This window comes from Bactrocera dorsalis, chromosome 3 (genome assembly GCF_023373825.1).
Source record: "Bactrocera dorsalis isolate Fly_Bdor chromosome 3, ASM2337382v1, whole genome shotgun sequence".
NCBI classification, from domain to species: domain Eukaryota; kingdom Metazoa; phylum Arthropoda; class Insecta; order Diptera; family Tephritidae; genus Bactrocera; species Bactrocera dorsalis.
Genome location: NC_064305.1, coordinates 45,937,214 through 45,956,859, shown reverse-complemented (window position 1 = coordinate 45,956,859; position 19,646 = coordinate 45,937,214). Strand labels below are relative to the sequence as shown.

Below are 19,646 nucleotides of genomic sequence, written 5' to 3'. Positions count from 1 at the left end.
TGTTGTACAATCCACTTCGAAAGAAAGGCTAGTCCCCGAAACTGCAGACAGCCTGGGAAGGACCCTATATGGTGATGAAACGACTTAATGACGTGGTATACCGCATACAAAGAAATGGAAAAGCACAATGTAAAATGAAAGTAGTACATTTGGAGAGGCTCGCCCCATTTGGTTCAAGAGGATTTGTGCCTAATCGGGACGATTAGGCTTTAGTGGAGGGCAGTGTTACAAAAGTAGTATTAAGTTGTATTTGTATTGCTATAAGCATCCCTTATTATAGCTGTAGGTATATGGAATAGCATTTGTCTTGTTGTAGACATCTGGCGCCGCGGCTGTCTGCTTGTTGAAACAATAGACATCTGGCGCCGCAGCTGTCTGCTTGTCTATTAAACAAATGCTGCGTCTGGCGCCGCGGCTGTCTGCTTGGGCGGTTGCTGAGTCTGGCGCCGTGGCTGTCTGCTTGTCTGAACAATAGTTGCGTCTGGCGCTGTATAGCATTATGTTCTAGTAATTTCCAGACGCAATATTCTAGAAGGACACGTCGGCATCAGCGAGAAGTGCGTGGCTATATAAGCCGTGGCAGCGCCAACGTAAAAAAATCAGTGCTAAGAGTAAACTGTTATAGTGTAGACATATTCTTAGATAATTTTTAAAGAGATTTAAGCAGAAATAAAACGATTGTTTGAAGCTTCTAAAGCAGGCTCCCCCCTTAATAAAGATTTCGTATCATAATTTATTGATCTTATAAAAAATGAATTGGCAAACGTGATAAATATAAAATTAAAATTGAAAAAAATAAAAGTTGGAATAACTTATTAACGAAATACAAAGAAATAGATAAAAGTGCTGCATTATAAATAAATTCCATGAAACGTTTGGCTTGCCTGTCGCACATGTTCACTGTGTGAAGAACGAACGCAAAATACAATATAATAGATTTGTACTTGTATGTCGTGTATGGCGAAACGATTTCATACAGATCGAGCGCACATGTGTGTCGTGTATGGCCCCTTTTAAACGGTATTAAGCACAAAGTATTTCCAAAATTTGTTATTGCCATATTTCCCTTTGCACTTTACCTTTCATATACATACATACGAAAATATTTTTTGAGAGCCAGTAGTGTTGCTTCGGCACCCACTCCTACCTACACTTACATATGTTTAATTGCATTACCCGCTCAGCTAACAACAAACTAAAAGGCTAGCCACTGAAAAACGCTACTCCCTTCCTTCCCTTTCCTTCCTTATCGGCAAAATGTGTGCACAGTCAAAAACGTGGTAAAAACGCAGAAATCAGCCATCTTTGCTTTGTTTTCATTTGAACAATGTTGCCATTGCCCAATACGCATATATAGTTTTGAGCACATCTTTGTTTTCAATTACAATTTTTTACAATATAAAATATCAAAACTAAAAGCAAACTATTAAAAATAGTTTATATATTTATAAATAATAGCATTCGACTCTGATTTTGAGTTATTTTAAGAAAATTTCAAACATATTGAACAGATTGAATTATAAAAGTTGATAATTACTGCAGTATATCGATGTTGGCAACCTTGCGTTGTGAGAGAGCAATCAGCTGAGACGTTTCCGACGGCAAAAATCCAAATGTCGCAGATTCTCACGTCATCGTCACGTCAGAGAGAAGGGAGTAGCGTTTTTCACTGTTCAGTTACATTGCGCGCCCATAAGATAGGTCGTGCCAGCTGATACGACCCACGATTCTGCGTTGTTCACTAACTAGCCTATAACGTTGACTGCTAGTGCAGTGTAAGCAAGCAACAGATAGACCCTGTAGGAAAAATTTCAAAAGACCCATTAAGAAACTTTTCGTTCATCGAAATTTCACCTCTCATATACGCTACAAAATAAACAAATAAAACAAAAAAATAAATTCTTTGCTAATTCGCTAATTGAAATAAAGAAAAATGTTTAACATTTTTTGTTTGTTTCATTTTAATTTAATTAATTGTTACGACCCGGTTTTAAAACAAAAAGCTTAAGCAGCGTTTCTCACCCATGGATATACATCTTTGGAAGCAGTAGGAAACCTAACTGACCCTATTCTAGTGACCCAATCCGACGGTGGAACCTATAGAAAAGGAAAAGACGGGAAATTCAACACATTTCACGCTATTGTTTCCGGAAATTTGACCCTGAATTTTTCAGACGCTAGTGAACACCCAGTTAGAGGCAACAACTTTTCGAAAAAACTTCAAGACATTGAAAGTTGTAAATTATGTAGAACACAACATTCCATTCGAGAATGCCCAAAGTTTTTACAAATAAATGTTGAGACCCGACTAACCCGAATATAAATAAAAAATAATGATTATTATTTCAATTGTTTTGCATTATCTCACAGTTTCAGAAACACAACACCCCCTCGCAAAAATCAAGAGCATCCAGCCCGCCTCTTGACCCAAACACCAGTAGTACCTCCTAAACCCTTAAAACCAATACAAATCCGCAAGCTTGCACAATCCTCTTACAGTCCACTAAAAATAAAACCCAAGACCCACAAAACTTTAGTGGGAAGCAGATTTTGTTAGGTACTGCTATAGTCCAAGTTCTATATAAAGGGCAATTATTCACAGCTCGAGCACTAGTAGACTCCGGGTCAGAAGCCACCTTCATTTCAGGGAAATTTCAGAGAAAATTGGATACACCAACGTTCAAGAAAAATGCTCAAGAGACTGAATTGAACAACACCGTTTCGGCAACACCTACAAAAATTTGTGGACTTATAAGAAAGGAGTTAAAGATAACAACAACTTTATCTTAAAAAGTTTAACCGATAATTTACCCACTCACTCACTTAATTCGATCATTTCTAATACAGATTTCAGTTTTAGTTTAGCTGATCCTCACTTTTATATACCCTGACCTGTCGACATCTTGATCGGACCCACAAATAATTCTCAGTGGTGTACGGAGAAATGTACTAGAATCCTACAGAATTCGGTTGGATTCTATCCAACATACCAGAAAAACCCTTCTCATTCTCAATATTGTCATTTTTCAATAAGATGACCCCAGACAAGTTGCTCACACAATTTTGGGAAATTGAAGAAGTTCCAAGACAGACTCTACCCTCAACTTCAGATATAATTGTGAGCGAATTTTTAAAAATTCAACACGCAGAAACTAAAATGGGCGCTATGTGGTAACATTACCCTTTAAAACCCCAGAAAATATAGACTAGGACAACTGAAGGTACATGGCTCTAGCTCAATTTCTTAGAAATGAAAAATCATTACCGAGAAACCCCGAAATAAAAACGGAATACGACAAGACCATCAACAAGTATTTGGAACTCGGTCATATGACCAAAATAGAGTACAACCCCGCAGATAACACGAAAACGTATTATCTGCCACCATACCCCAACTAAGTATTACTCAATAACGTACTCACCATTAGACGGATTTCACAATTGTTCTATCATGGCTTAGCAAATCCCCATGCACATGGACAATCTGTGTATCCCATCGAATTGTCAAAATCGCAAAAAAGTTTGGAACCAAAAATTGGGCTCACGCTGAAAGTCAAGACAATCCGGCAGATCTAACTTCTGGCGGAAGCACACCTCTGGAAATGGTTAATAATGTCCTCTGATGGCACGGACCCCAATGGCTAACACTCGACCCGAAACATTGGCCAGTTACCAAAAAATAAATCGATACAACACTGGAACACCGGTCAATCAAGACCTTTGTGAACACACCACAACAGGATATGCTGGATAGATTTTCACCCTACCCAAAGCCATTCGAGTTGTAGCATGTTGGTTCAGATTCTGCTCGAATGCGTCATCCAATAAATCACAACAGGCATACAAGGATGGAAATAACTCCAGAAGAGTTCAACACTACCTTACGAAGCTAATTATTTTATCCCAAAAGAAGCATTTCCAGGAAGAGTATGAAGCTTTGACCCAAAAAACCAGCACACCCAAACAAAGTACAATTTTGACCCTAAACCCTTTAATCGATCCCAAAGTAATAATGCAAGTTAATGGTCGGTTGAGCAATTCTGCCGCATTATCATACAACGAGCGTTATCCGATTATATTACTGTATAGCAGTCGATTAGCCAAAGTACTCACCAAATTTACCCATTTAATAACAACTTACGACTCATGAGCTCTGAATTTTGGACACCAAAGCTGAAAACCCTCATCAACAGGGTCAGATTACTCAGGTTATAGCAGCACTACGGAACGTACCACTTTAACCCGTCCATTCGCTGCAACAGGTATCGATTTCGCCTGTCCTTACGACTTAAAAAATTACACCGGCAGAGACTGTTTGATCACAAAAGGTTATGTATGCGTATTTGTTTATTTTGGAACTAAAGCAATACATCTGGAGCCAGTAAGAGATCTCACCACCAACGCTATCATGGCCGCATTCGCACGTTTCTTTTCCAGGCGCGGACGTACCGTCGATCTTTATTCGGACAATGGTACTAATTTCATGGGAGCGTCTAAAGTTTTAATCAAACATCGGAGAGAATCCATGAAGTCATTAAAAACTCAAGTAACAACTAGTGAAACATCAACTGGAAATTTAATCCTCCAGATCCACATGGATGGATGGGTAGACTGAAAAGCTTAAAAAACCTCTTAAAAAAGGTATCTCAGACCCATAAATTCACTTTGAAAGAATTAGCTACCCTTCTAACCCGAATCGAAAGCTGCTTGATTCGCGCCCTTTAAGCTTATTAAGTGAAGACTCCATGAATTTAGAACCTTTAACTCCAGGCCATTTCTTAATAGGTACCCTTTTACTAATCCCAGCAGAACCCAACTTAAAATATGCACATCTAAGCATCGTACAAAGATGAAAAAAACTGAAGACACTCTATCAACATTTTTGCAAACGATGAAAGAAGAATATCTGAAAGAATACCACAAAAAATATATATGGAAATACCCCCAACGCAACATAGAGGTCAACGATATGGTAGTTACCCGCCCAATTACCAAATAATTAATCTTATTTCTTTATAGTGACATGGCCCCTCAAACCAGTATAGAACCAATTTGCAGCCGACAAAGCAGCCCTACATTCACCGTGCGATCACTCACCGTGACCCGCAGCATCAGCACAAACACAAAGATCTTCTAACGTTACTGGCCAAGCCAACCCTTATACCGACAGTCATGATCAAAGTAAAACACGATGACAAATGGAACAAAATACGAGCCATAATCAACCCGACCCGAAAGGTGAGTGTAATTGCGTGGGAGCTGGTTCAAAGATTGAGGTTACCGAAACGTACAAAGACGTCATAGGATCAGTAACTGATTGGTCCAATTTTAGTATATGTTCTTCCAAAGCAAGAAGTCGTAGTCCCGTTTACGAGACGCAGGTCCCTACCAGGTCTTAGGAATCAGTGATCTGCAGTGAATACTTGGCTTATGAATACACTCTCATATTCATGAATCACCCCCAATGTTCACTCACACTTGCGCTCACTAAAAACATTATCTTCTCACATTACACAATAATGAGTGTGAATATGTCTCACAATCACTTATCGCTCACACTTGGCTTGGCTTGCTTCTCTGTATATAATTGTTTGAGCTATAACTAAAGGGCTGCATGAATACGCAAAAAACAAACTTTCAGTCACTGTCCAAAAATTTCAACTCGCACTCACTCATACAACGTAAAAATGAATTCTCATGTTTGGGTAAAATAAGGACCGAGTCTCATTAGTGAGAACAACAACGAGTTCGCTCAACTCATAGCACTCTCACAAGTAACGATCCACTCTCTGTAGAATTGATCTACCAAAGCATTTCATTCTGTTGGTGTGAATTAATTCTGTGCAAGAAGGATGTTGGATGAGTGAATGATGTTCGTGTGAATTAACAACTGTTAACTCGAGTTATTGTAGTTGCACGACTAGAAAGAAGTATGTAAATACGCATAGATAATTACATACGAATGTGAATAAAAAAATGTTTCCAATTGTTTCTATCGCTATTGCTAGCCACCACTTACCTCGGCACTTGCTAACTCACCGGCAAAAATAAACACAGTTTGGTTTCCTTTTGTTTAATTTAATGTTTAGTTTAATGCTTGAGTTTGTTTTGTTTTATTAAAGACACTGTTCGGATCGTTGGATTCACTGCACTTCGAAATCGGTATTTAGGAAACTGACGCTGCGTGACACGTTCGCTCGGTGCGAGATCGTTGTAAAAAAGGGAAGGTCGTCCTCTCGAACGGTCGGTTTTGATTGTTGGGTAGTGTAGAGTTGTGGTGTGATGTTCGTATGTGTGATATATATTCATGTGTAGTAGTGTGTGGTGTCTTCATGTGGGATGTCTGGATGTGTGGTGTCTTCACATGTGGATCGCGTTAGTGTGGTGTGTTGTCGTGTGGTTGTTCAGTGTCGGGCGTACAGAGGGAAAAGCTAACTCATCTAGCCATCCCGGCCCCCCTAGGCGAATATTAGCCTAGCAGACGCTGTAATTGCTGCAGCGTGGCAACAACGCTGCTAAGGCCAGTGGAGCGGCGGTATGATGAACGATGCTGCTGGCGCCGCGGGGATGCTTCATTTCGCCTTGTTCTGGACGATGGAGGGGCAACTATCCTTCGATGCCGACTTGGCTGCTGCGATCGGTTCGTGGCAAGCTGCCGCGCGACGGGTCGTTTTGGGGTGCGATGCAGCATGGTATGGTGCGGCCTATTGCACAGTTGGAATAGGGTGATGGATGTACACTCCTGGGTGGTGTGTACCGTTGCTAAGCAATTCAGGCAGTGCCCGTGAGCTTGTGCAACCTTCTGCCGTTGCATGGGCTGCATGCTGCGGAAGATGCTACAATGTTGTAGCCGGTGTGGGCGCCGACATAGGGGACATCGGCTGCGCTGAGGTTCTGCTATGGACGCTGAGGACGGTGGTAGTGGTCGCGTGCTACTACGATGAGCGGTAGCAGTGGCGGTTGCCGCTGGAGTTCGAGGCGCTGGAGTTGCCCCAGGACGTGGCACGGTTATGGCTGACCTCACCGTTGGCGTTGGCACTGCTGGCATATCCACATCCATTGTAATCTGTGTGGGAGGAGGAATGTGGTTAAAATGTGTGTCATTAAAATGTGTATGGCGATCGTGCCACGTTATGTGGCATGAAAGGGTCGTCACGTAGATCGACCATTGCATTAGGTTTCGAAATAGTTTAAGCGAGTTTTTTTTATTTGCGGGTTTATTACGTCGGGTTTTGGTTATTTGATTTGCGTTACGATAGTATCGGCGGTTTTTTCTTTATTTGCGGTTTCGTCAATGTGTGGTAGAAAACATAGTTTCACGAGCGGTCTTGTTAATATACCGCTTTGAGTGCGGAGATCAACAACTCGTACATGACCGTCGGAACCGTAGTGTAGGGTTTCAATGCGGCCAAGCCGCCATTCTGTAGGGGGTAGACAGTCATCATGGATGATGACACAATCTCCAAGCTTTGGCGCCTTTTCTGGACTCTTCCATCTGTACCTTTTATGAAGGTCCTTTATATATTCTTCCTTCCATCGGCGGCTGAAATCGTGATGGAGAATTTTGATTCTCTCCCATTGATTTAATAAGGATAGCGACCCCACGCCTGGCTCAGGTGTGGCCAGAATGGGTGCTCCTTTGAGAAAATGCCCTGGTGTTAGGGCTGTGAAGTCAGAGGGATCTTGCGAGAGGGTTGTGAGTGGCCGTGAATTGAGAACGGCTTCAATTCGCACTAACAGTGTGGTGAACTGTTCATAATTAAATTTGTAGTTTCCAGCTACTTTTTTGAAGTGGGATTTAAAGCTTTTTACTGCTGATTCCCATAAACCACCCATATGAGGAGCGCTTGGGGGGATAAATTGCCAGTTAATACCTTGGGGAGCATACCTTTGTACAATCTCTGGTGAGACTTGTTTGATAAAATCCACAAACTCCTTTTCAGTGGCTCTTTGGGCTCCAATGAAGGTTTTACCATTATCGCTCATCAGTTTAGATGGGAAGCCGCGTCGTCCGACGAAGCGAGCGAATGCCGCGAGAAAAGCCTCCTTTGTCAGATTCGAACACAGCTCTAGGTGCACTGCTTTTGTCGTAAAACAGACAAAGACAGCCACATAGCCTTTCATTAGAGTGGGGGACCTTAGCATGGACGCCTTTATCTGAAAAGGCCCAGCAAAGTCGACACCTGTAATTGTGAAAGGCAGAGCGAAGTTGCAGCGTTCCGGTGGAAGTGCTGCCATAATCTGAGTTCGTAACTTCTGCTTGTGCATCGTGCAGATCTTGCACATGAAAATGCATTTCTTTATTTGGGGCTTAAGTCGGGGAATATAGAACTCTTGACGGACTATATGCTGCATTAGGCGATGTTCAGCGTGAAGCATGAGTAAGTGGATATAATTGAGGAGTAATGTGGCTATAATTAGAGGGTGGCGTTCGTTGTACGTCAGGCTTGAGTTAGCAAGCCTACCATTCGCACGAAGCAGACCTTTCGTGTCCAAGAATGGGTTAAGAACCAAGATTGAACTCCTTTTATCAATGGGTTTTGATTCTCTTAATAATGAGATATCGCGGCTGAAGTAGCGCATTTGAGTGGATGCGATTAGTGCGACCTTTGCCTTTTGTAGTTCTAGGTGCGTCAATGTATCGCATTGGTTAGAGTCTGGGTGAATTCCCTTAATTTTATTTTTGAGTCGCTCTATGAACTTTAGCATGTAGGCGATAACTCGGAGGGCTCGAGGGAACGATGAAAATCGCTCAAGGATGTCACTATCATCCAATGTTGCGTGAAAGCAGTCGATTTTTCGACTTTCTGGGGCAATTATATTGCGCATGGGCGATCTTGGCCAAGAATCGGGAGATTCTAATAACCATCGGGGGCCATTCCACCAGAGGGTGGTGGTGGCGAGGTGCAGCGGCTTGCACCCTCTTGTACCTAAATCGGCAGGATTGTCAGCACTGGCTACGTGTCGCCAAGTGGCTGATCCCACTAGGTCAAGTATTTATGACGTACGATTAGAAATGTACGTTTTCCATGCGTGTGGTGGTTTTTCCAACCAGGCTAGAACGATTTCAGAATCGGACCAGAGATGCAATCTCTATTTCTTAAGGTTTAAGTGGGTCTGCACCATGGAAACCAATTTTGCGAGTAGTAGGGCGCCACAGAACTCAAGTCGAGGTAGACTTAGCGTTTTTAGAGGAGCCACCTTAACTTTAGCTACTAATAAGTGGCTTGTGGTCGCGTTATCGCTTTGTGTGCGCACATATAAAGTGGCACAGTATGCCTTCTCAGAGGCGTCACAGAAGCCGTGTAATTCGACTTTGTGTTCGGAGGAGTAGTTTACCCACCGTGGGATTTGTATCTGTGAGATATCGTTTAGATTGCTCGCGAACTGTGACCACTTTTCTAAACGAAGTGGTTTTACTTGTTCGTCCCAATCGGTCCCATCTAGCCATAATTCTTGTATCAGGATTTTAGCTTGTATCATAATTGGCGAAAGCCATCCTGCGAGGTCGAAAAGTTTTGCCACAGAGGATAGAATTTGGCGTTTTGTAATGGCGGATACTGCAGATATTGACTCGGTAGTGTATGAAAACTGGTCAGATATCGCATTCCATTGAATCCCCAGAGTCTTTGTTGTACTTTCCTTTTCGAATTTAAGGAAATTAGTATCCAACAAGTTTTCTTTCGGTATATTTTTTACTATATCGGGATGATTAGCAGTAATCTTTTTCACTGGAAACCCTGCGGTTTTGAGGGCTCTTATAACCTGTGATAAGGATTCGTATGCTTGTGGAAGACTGTGACTTCCAGACAAAATGTCGTCAACATACGTTTGCGTTTTTAACATCTCGGTTGCCAGAGGAAATTCTGACTTGGTGTTTTCTGCCAATTCGTGCAGTGTTCGAATGGCTAAGTATGGGGCACAGTTAACGCCAAAGGTTACTGTTTTTAACTTAAAGTCGCGTAGTGGACTAGTGGGGGATTTTCTGAAAATAATTCTTTGAAAATCTTGATCGTCTTTATGTACGACTATTTGTCTATACATTTTCTCGACGTCCCCGTTGAAGACGTATTTGAAGATACGCCAATTTAAGATAATCAGCATTAGGTCTGGCTGAAGCGTGGGTCCCGTAAACAGGATATCGTTTAGGGAATTCCCCGAGCTAGTGGATTTTGACGCATTGAAGACAACTCTTACCTTTGTGTTTTTTTTGTCTGGCTTTACTACTGCATGATGTGGCAAATAAAACGAGTAGTATTTACTTTGTATTATTTTTTCGCCAGCGCTGACTTCCTCCATATGATCTAAAAGGAGGTATTCTTCTACGACCCTATCATATTCTGGTTTAAGCTCGCCTTTTTTAAGTAGGTTTTTTTCCATACTTAAAAACTGTTGAATAGCAGCGGTGCGGGAATGACCTAAGGCAAGCGTGCGGGGAAATTCTGGCTTTAGTGGTAGTCGTACGACGTACCGGCCATCTTCTGATCGAGTAGTTGTGGTTTTATAAAAATCCTCACAATACCGATCTTCAGGGGTTGTGATTGATACGGGGGGGAGTTCTTCTAACTCCCAAAATTTTCTTAATTGCGAATTGAGGTATTCGTTGGAGATTTCCTCAACTTGAGTTGTCATCGTGGCAACTGGTTCCGCAACTAGTCCACTTAGGACCCATCCGAAAATGGTATTTTGCGCCAGAAGTGTTTTGGTAATTTTCTCAATACCTTCGAGTATTTTCTGTGGTATGAGATCGCTGCCTAATAGGAGATCTATTTGAGCGGGAGTGTTGCAGTTGGGGTCTGCTAACTTAAGGTGTGAAACCTTTTGCCAATGCTTGCTATTTATATGATAGCTTGGAAGCATGTTTGTTAATTGCGGTAAGACAATAGCTTCTGCTTGAATGCGCTTATCCGCTTGGGGGGAAACTAGAGTAATGGGGCAAATTTTATTGGAGTTTTGAACTACTCTTCCGCCCATTCCCGTAATTTAAAAATTGGATAATTTCGTAGGCAGTTGTAGCCTATTTTGTGCCCTAGACGCAATAAATGATCGTTGTGATCCTTGGTCTATTAAGGCCCTGAGTTTAAACAGCTCTCCTCGGTGTTCGATGGAGACGACTGCTGTAGGTAGTAGTACTCTACTGTTGTTTTCGCTATGTAGCGTTTGGGTTTTCAACGCCTTTGAGCAGCATGGTGCTTCTTGGCTGTTTTCGGAATTCGTTGTTGCAACTAAACCTGTTGCTCTTTTTATGTTTGCGCTGTTTGGGGGTGAGCTGGAAAAATTGGTAATGTGTAACATCGAATGATGTCGTTTATGGCAATAAACGCAATTAAATTTGCTTTCACAATCTTTAAGCATGTGTGCATGTGATAAGCAGTTTGTGCAAAGTCTTTTTGACTTTACAAAATTGTTTCGGTCAACTATATTTAGTTTCTTAAATTTCTCGCAAGATTTAAGTTTATGTCCCCCTGTGCACAATTCGCATGACGTTTGTTTGTATTGTTCAGATGTGAACGTTTGATTTTTGAAGAAGCTTCTATTTGAATTGTTGTTGCTACTGGCTTGGGATCTTTGGAAGCTTCTATTAAGGTCATGGGAAATACCTTTTGGTTTAATTATCTTTTTATCAATTCTTTCTGCGATTTCATACTGGGTAGTTAGGAAATCTTGCATTTGCTGCCACGTGGGGCATTTTTTCCTTGATGAGAGAGATTGTTCCCATAGCAATAACGATTTTTCTGATAATGCGGCGGTGCATATATTTATCAGAATTGGGTCCCAATTGTCTGTAGGAATATTTTGTGTCGCTAAAACCGACAAACAGTTGGAAACAGTGGATTGAAGTTTCATATATTCTTCACTTGTTTCCTTTTGAATTTTGGGCAAGTTCATTAATATCGTTATTTGATTATCTACCAGTATTCGTTCATTTTCGTACCTTGATCTCAGAGCTTCCCAAGCCAAATGGAAATTGTCGTCATTTAATGCGAACTGTTTTACGATGACGCCTGCTTGACCTTTTGTTTTGTATCTGAGGTGATACAACTTTTGAGCATTTGATAATTTCGGATGGTTTATGTAAACAGCTGTGAACATGTCCCGGAAGGACGGCCATTGTTCATAACCACCATGGAAAATTTCAGTATCACATGCGGGCACCTTGAGGTGGATACCCGAACTTGCCTCTTGATTTTGAATGTGTGGCAGCTCTACTCTCGGAGGTGGAGTAGGTGCAACTGCTTTAATTAACTTTAGCTGATCTGCGATCATAATTTTTATGTCTTCATACTGGTCTAAGCAGTTTTCAAATTTGGCGTAAGCAGAAGATTTAAAGTTTTCTGGTAGATCTGAATCGTCAGTATCTACAATTGCGTCATATGCAGCCTGGAGACGTGTCCAAAAATTTTCAATTGTTTGGCTTTTTATTTCTAGCGCCGATTCAGAATTTTCTTGAATCGATAAACCGATAAATAAATTATATGTTGAAATTATTGAATTGGATCTCACCACAGATTGCGTATATGTATAAGTGTGTAGATGTAATGTTCAGACGAGAACTCTTCTACGTGAATGAGAGTTTTTAATTAAATTAGTAAACCGGAACGCTTTTAATAACCGCGTATAATCGTGATTTTGTATAAAACTCTTTTAAGGTAAATAAGAGTTTTTTTTTTGTTTCGAATTATGCACTTTATTTAATTTCGATTTAATTTTATTTAATTATTTGATGTTAACCGCAAAAACAAATAATTTTTTTGTTGTATATATTTGTATATGTACGTATATATATTTATGGTTATTTTATTTTATTATGTGCAAATGAGAGCTCGTTTTAGAGATCACTGCACTTTGTACATATGCATGTATGTACATATGTATTACGCTTTATTATGTTTTGCACAATCCTGCTTGTTTTTGTTGATTAAAAACCAAGGGGTATTGTGTGATATGTGCCAATGTGGGCTTTGAATATGTTGTATACGCAATCCTGCTTGGTTTTGTTAATCATAAACCAAGGGGTATTGCGGGATATATGCCAATGTGGTCTTTGAAATAATATGCGTGTTTACATATGTGACGATACACGATCGTACAAATTTTGGATTATATTATTATGATAAATTTTCCGCCGCTTAAAAACGTACTGATGTTGCGATCAATATTAATTGTTGATGATTTAAATGAAAAACAAATTGTATTTTGTTCAAGTTGTACCCGGGGTATAATTTTACCATATGCGTTTCAGCGTATGTATATATATACGTATTTATAATGCGACCGTATATACTCGTACACAGGTACGCGTGTACATATGAATGTATATTCGCCTTACGGATAAACCGCGAAAAGAGAATTATCGGACACTTAACGTGGGTAGATGTTTATGTATATAAGTAAATATATGAAATATATGTATCGTTTTCTCGTATATGTTTTTACGACTGTTATATGGAAAAGAGTAAATTTACTCTTTGTAATTTATATAAATATAATTATATCGAATATATGTATGTATGTAAAGTTTTATTTATACATATGTATGTATGGTTTTCAATTCCTCTCTATTGTCTGTGTGTGATTTGCCTTGGCTTATTTTAAGCAGTCCTGCTTATACTTGATTAAGTATAAGGGGTACCGCTGGAAATTGGTGCAAGTAAATACTTGAAAAAATTTTTTGTTGTAGAAATAATTTTGTGTTTTCACACGACTGTAAGCACTTAGCGGTAATCAATTATTTATTATTCGTATTACCAAACTGTTTTGTTTCTTAGCGGTATTTCGGTTTTTACCGGGAAATAACCGAATACTAAAACAGTTTGGCAACCGTTTTTTTTTTTTTTTTTATTCTAACGGATGGTTAGAAACGCAAATTTATCTGTTTTAAATTTTTGGCCTTTTTTTTTTTATTAAAAACCATACATATGTATATACAATAGAAATAATGATGGGAACGATACAACCAACTCACTTGTATTTCCGCCAGGGGTTTTGGGGACAGTTTGATCGTATGTATGTGGTCTTTTATGTGTGTGCGTTTGTGGGTTTTCCTCCCAGTGTGTGCGTTTGTGGCCTCTTCTCCCAGTCCTTTTGTTGCGGTGAATTTTGGTGAGATGATGATGTGTGGGTTTTTTTCCTGTTTTTACTTCGCGCCCGTTTTTGGTAGTTATTTATGTATGTATTTTTTTGTTGTTAGAACCGGCTTCGCGCCCGCTATGTAATTTATTTCTTTATTTCGCGCCCGCTCTTTTCATTATGTATATGTATGTATTAGGGTTTTTTTTTTGTTTTTTTTTTTTTTTTTGGAGAGAAAATGTTTTATTCTGTATATATGTACATATGCATGTATATGAATGTTGCCACTGCACTGCACTCTTATGTGTTCACTGCACTGTTGAGTTTTCACTTTTTTTCCGTTTTAACTGCACTCTTCTCACCGCACAATTTTTTTTTTTTTAGTTTTGCTTAGATTTTTGTTTTTGTTTTTCCAAGCTAGTTCACTTCACCGCACAATTTTTTTTTTCTTTTAGTTTTGCTTAGATTTTTGTTTTTGTTTTTCCAAGCTAGTTCACCCGCACTTCACTGCACAATTTTTGTTTTCGTTAATACGTTTTTTTTTTCACTTTCTTCACTTTTCTATTTTTCCATAGTGCCTCTCACTATGGCTCGAAGGACCAATGTTTCTATCGCTATTGCTAGCCACCACTTACCTCGGCACTTGCTAACTCACCGGCAAAAATAAACACAGTTTGGTTTCCTTTTGTTTAATTTAATGTTTAGTTTAATGCTTGAGTTTGTTTTGTTTTATTAAAGACACTGTTCGGATCGTTGGATTCACTGCACTTCGAAATCGGTATTTAGGAAACTGACGCTGCGTGACACGTTCGCTCGGTGCGAGATCGTTGTAAAAAAGGGAAGGTCGTCCTCTCGAACGGTCGGTTTTGATTGTTGGGTAGTGTAGAGTTGTGGTGTGATGTTCGTATGTGTGATATATATTCATGTGTAGTAGTGTGTGGTGTCTTCATGTGGGATGTCTGGATGTGTGGTGTCTTCACATGTGGATCGCGTTAGTGTGGTGTGTTGTCGTGTGGTTGTTCAGTGTCGGGCGTACAGAGGGAAAAGCTAACTCATCTAGCCACCAATATTAAATTTTATTGCAATTTTCGTGAAGTTTATTTAGGCATTAATAAATTTAACAAAGTATTATAAAAAATAAAAATATTTTAGAACTAAAACCTGTCCTTTGGAACAATTGAAAAAAAAACTCTTTTTAAATCACAAAATACATACAACTTTTAGTTCAAAAGTATCACATTTTTATTAGTTACATTCGCATTCATTTCCAGTCCAATTAACTCATGTGTAAATATACCTATGTATTATGCTGATAAACTGTCGATAAATCGTAAAAAAAACATTAGGGAAAACCAAAAAACATACGTAAACAGAGACACAGGTGTAAATTGTATTACTACATGGCAAATATTAGCAAACAATTCCACTGAATTTCGCGGTCAATTACTTACATCCATTATTTTTGATGAAAAATACGAAATATTAAAATAAAAATCTGACAAAACTATTTTACCCCCTTTTATCTCCCTATACACAAAACAAATGACGAATTTAAATATTTAATAAACTGTCTCGGTTAAGCGTCTACGGTCAGTACAATGCAGGCAATCATGTTGTGTGGAAAACCCTTCCGTTTATCTTCTTATTTGCTTGCTTAGCTGAACACTATGGGTGCACACTGTTCTGTTAAAAGAATGAGAGAAACAATGAATTCACATAACAATAAGTGACGATCACACACTATTCCACTACTAAGCGAACGCTAACGCTTTGCATTCACTGCTGGTTGATGATATGAGTGTGAGTTTGGTTTGTTTATGAGATGAATGAGCTGAGTCTACCTGCTAGCGATAAACAGCAACTCACAATGTCTTCTCTGTATCTGCATTCACATAATTCCAACTCAGCGTCGGCGCTTAACTCGAGTTATGAGATGAATTCATAAATTCTCTGTTGCATTCATAGCGTGAATTAATTCTTGCAACCCTTTAGCTATAACGTTGCATACCATTAGATGAGTTGAAAGGCTCATGAATACATTCACTAATAAGTGTCTCACTGTTTATTCATGAATACATTCACAAATTCCGTGCCTATTCAAAATGTATTTTATACTTACGCGGAGGGGCTTAAAAGGAACGAAACGAGCGATTGTAGTGACTAAAAAACTGAAACTTCTTTATTTCTTACCCTTTTATTCAATTATTTTCTTAAGCTTTATCTTACATTCCAGAAATTGGAGAGCTTAGGTAGATCATTCCCTGAAGTTTATACCTACGCGGAGGGTTTTAAAAGGAACGAAACCCGTGATTCTAGTGACTTCGTAAAAACTACAAAACTGAAACTTCTTTGTTTCTTATCCTTTTATTCAAATATTTCTTATGCCTAGATGCAAAGTTGCATCTTACATTCTAGAAAAAGCAGAGCTTAGGTAGATGACATAAATCTAACTTTTCACGCATATCAAAACTAGCACTTAAAATAATAACTATACAGTAGAAACTCGATTAACCGGACTAATTGTTGTCGATAGGCATTCGGATAATCGAAAATCCGGATAATCGAATGTATGAAGAAAAAGAAATAGATATTCATATCCTGCTACGAAAATCAATGTATTAAGAAATGAACACTTACTTATGTATGTATGTAGAATTTAAAAAAAAAAGAAATACGACACACTTATTTTCGACATTTGTTTATTGAATCCACTGTTTTTCCCTATTTAGGAATTGTACTTATATAGTATTTTACGCTAATACAATTTCACTTTATACTCTGTACTTGATATAATTCAACTCGAATATTGAAATTTACTCTACACTGTACTTAAATTGTCTTTTAACTGAACTTGATGACCTTTAGTGAGGCTAGGCACTTCTTCACTCAACGGCGTTGTAATCGGGACTGCATTATATCACTTATGCTATGATGGACGCTAGCCTTACCGCCCACATCTTCTACCTAATCCACAAATGTCATCCACTATTTGACATTTGGATCAGTGGTTGCCACACTGCCCTTATTTCTCATCCTACAATCGGCCGTCCTGACAAGCTATTCGCCCTCGAATACCTAACCCCATTTCTTAATATTTTCTGCAACGGTAATGGTCTTGTTAGGTCCTTCGTGGATTCCTATTTTCTATACTTCGTATCTTCCGTGTGGTAATTGTGCGACTATTTTGTATGGCCCGAGATATTTCGGCCTCAATCTCATGCCAACCCCGAACTGTGTTCTTTTAATGGCGACTGCTTCGTTAACTCCGTATCTAAAATTTCCCGTTCTATTCTTGTTGAATGTTCTAACGTTCTCTTCCTCAATTCGCTTTATGTTTTCTTTTGCCTCCTGTCTTACTAAGTCGCGCTGAGTATTTAACTCTTCCACCTCTATTCCGTCTAGCATAGTTTGTAATTCTTCACTATCTGATGTGCGCATACTTAAACCTGTAAGTATTTTGAAGGGTGCTATCCCCGTACTCCGCGGATAGGTTTTATTCATGATTTGTTGAACTTTTGGCACTTGACGGTACCACTGAGTTGAAGTGTTCTGACACATTTTCGCGAGCATTGGAATAACTATACGATGCACTCGTTCCAACTGACCGTTGCCGCGAGGAACCCCCATCGCAATCAGCAAGTGTTGTATGCCTTCCTGGTTACAATAATCTTTGAAAGCATTTGCCGTAAAGGCAGCCCCCCTATCTGTAATACTCCGCCTCGGGTTCCCAAAAATCGACGCCTGTCTCTCCAATCTATCTACTACCTCTTCCATGCCCGCGGATACAACTAACAACTCCTTGGAGGGATCGTAATGTACTAACTCATTTCTTATGTAACACCTCTCGTAGGGTCCATTCTCTAACGCTTTCCTTACTGCTCTAATCCAGTCGTCTTGCCAATGAGCTTCCTTCAATCTAAACTTTAACGAGTCTTCAACCATTAGACAGTGTACGCGACTTAATGCGTTTACATGTCTCATCCGCGTTCCGGATCTATGCTCGACTGCACCATTGTACTCCGTCGTGCTACTTGGAACCATCCTATCTCTAATCCTTTTCCCAACTTGATCATTTACGTATCTTTGATCTTCATACGACACTCGACGAGGTCGTTGATACACTGGTTTCCCATCTGCCAAAATTAACTTCACTTGAACTGGCACATTCATCGGTTTCTGAAGCTGATATTTATTTATCGACGTTTGGACGAACGCTGCGTCAGAATCTTCAAAATGTGACAAGTCTACCTTAGCCGATTCATCATCCCTTTGCATCTCTTGTCCACCTAAAAACTTAGATCCACTCTTATCATTGCATCCTTTGCCACGACATACCTTGTCCTTTTCGTTTACATCGACCTCTTTTCCTCGTTCTTCCGAACTAACCTTAAATTCGCACACTTGCACGGCAGAAACCCTCTCACTCGCTGAGATTTCAGTTTCATCGCCCACCTGAACACATTTACTTTCAACCTCTTTTCCCGGCACTTCCGGACTCACCTCATCTTCGCACACTTGCACGGCAGAAACCCTCTCACTCGCTGAGATTTCAGTTTCATCGCCTCCTTGAATATCTTTACTTTTAACCGCCAACTCATTGGCACCCGTGTCAACCGACATTACTCCACCCTTATTGGGTTTTCTAAACACCACTCTGCCTTTGCTAAACACCAAATCCACTTCTTTAAGTATACTGTTTCCCAAGATTGCCGCGTAGGGTATATCTTGCACTCTTACTACCTCGAACTTGACTTCCATAGTCACGCCTTCCACGGAGATCTCTGCTATAAGGTTACCCATCGTTGTAATCTCGCCCTTTCCTATTCCATACAGCCGTTGTTTCTCCTTCCTGAGAGCAATTCCTCCTAGCTTCCTAAACGTATCGTACCTCAATATACTCGTGAAGCATCCCGTATCCACCAACGCGCTAAACGTGATCCCTTTTATCACCGCGTTCACGAAAATGTACTCGCCTTTCTCACCACCGACTGCGTTAATCCGTTCATTTTTCGCCACACTACCTGGTTGTGCGCCCTTGCAATTGTGGGCATAATGGCCCTTTCCCTTGCATTTAAAACAAGTTACGTTGTTTGCTTCACCGCGTGAGCAATCTCTAGCTAGATGACCTTCCTGATTACAACGGTAGCACCTCCTCCTAACCTGATCTTCAGTACCTCTACTTGCGTTTGACGACTGGGGAAAAGCTCTACGACTCGCGACGGACGCACCCTTAATTCTCTCATATACGCGGATTTGCTCCTTCAATTCCTTCACACTGTGCGTTTGATACAACATACTTTTATTCTCTCGACTATCCGGTATACCTTCCACGAAATACTCGATTATACTCTTTTCATCGAGTGATATTGGCTTACCACTTTCGATGATAGAGTACAAGTATTCCTGCAGACTTTCTTTAGGTTGCTTACGCCTATTCCTCCACATACGATGTACCTCTGCGGCACTCAACTTTTCTCCGAACTCCTCCACCAACGCGGTTTTCAAACTATTCCAATTCCTGATCCCTCCCGTTCCTCGAACAAATAGCTTGGCTGCTCCCCTCAGCAACTGCTTTC

The 19,646-nt window shown here is 40.0% G+C and overlaps 2 protein-coding genes across 19 annotated transcripts in view; both read right to left on the bottom strand.

Annotated features, from left to right (window-relative positions):
- LOC115066185 (synaptic vesicle 2-related protein) overlaps positions 1–19,646 on the bottom strand; it is a 795,221-nt gene that overhangs the window by 125,803 nt on the left and 649,772 nt on the right. Inside the window, exon 8 of one of the 18 annotated variants that reach the window (XM_049451328.1) lies at positions 1,546–1,797. The exons of 16 other annotated variants lie outside the window; for them this stretch is intronic. In XM_049451328.1, the coding sequence (XP_049307285.1) occupies positions 1,678–1,797 (120 nt within the window). In that variant the 3' untranslated portion in view covers positions 1,546–1,677. Of the gene's footprint in view, positions 1–1,545; positions 1,798–6,318; positions 7,067–19,646 lie in introns of those variants that run through there. One more of the 18 variants, XM_049451321.1, reaches the window with a different exon arrangement.
- LOC125777152 (uncharacterized) overlaps positions 1–19,646 on the bottom strand; it is a 138,867-nt gene that overhangs the window by 89,019 nt on the left and 30,202 nt on the right. The gene's annotated exons all lie outside the window — the stretch shown is intronic.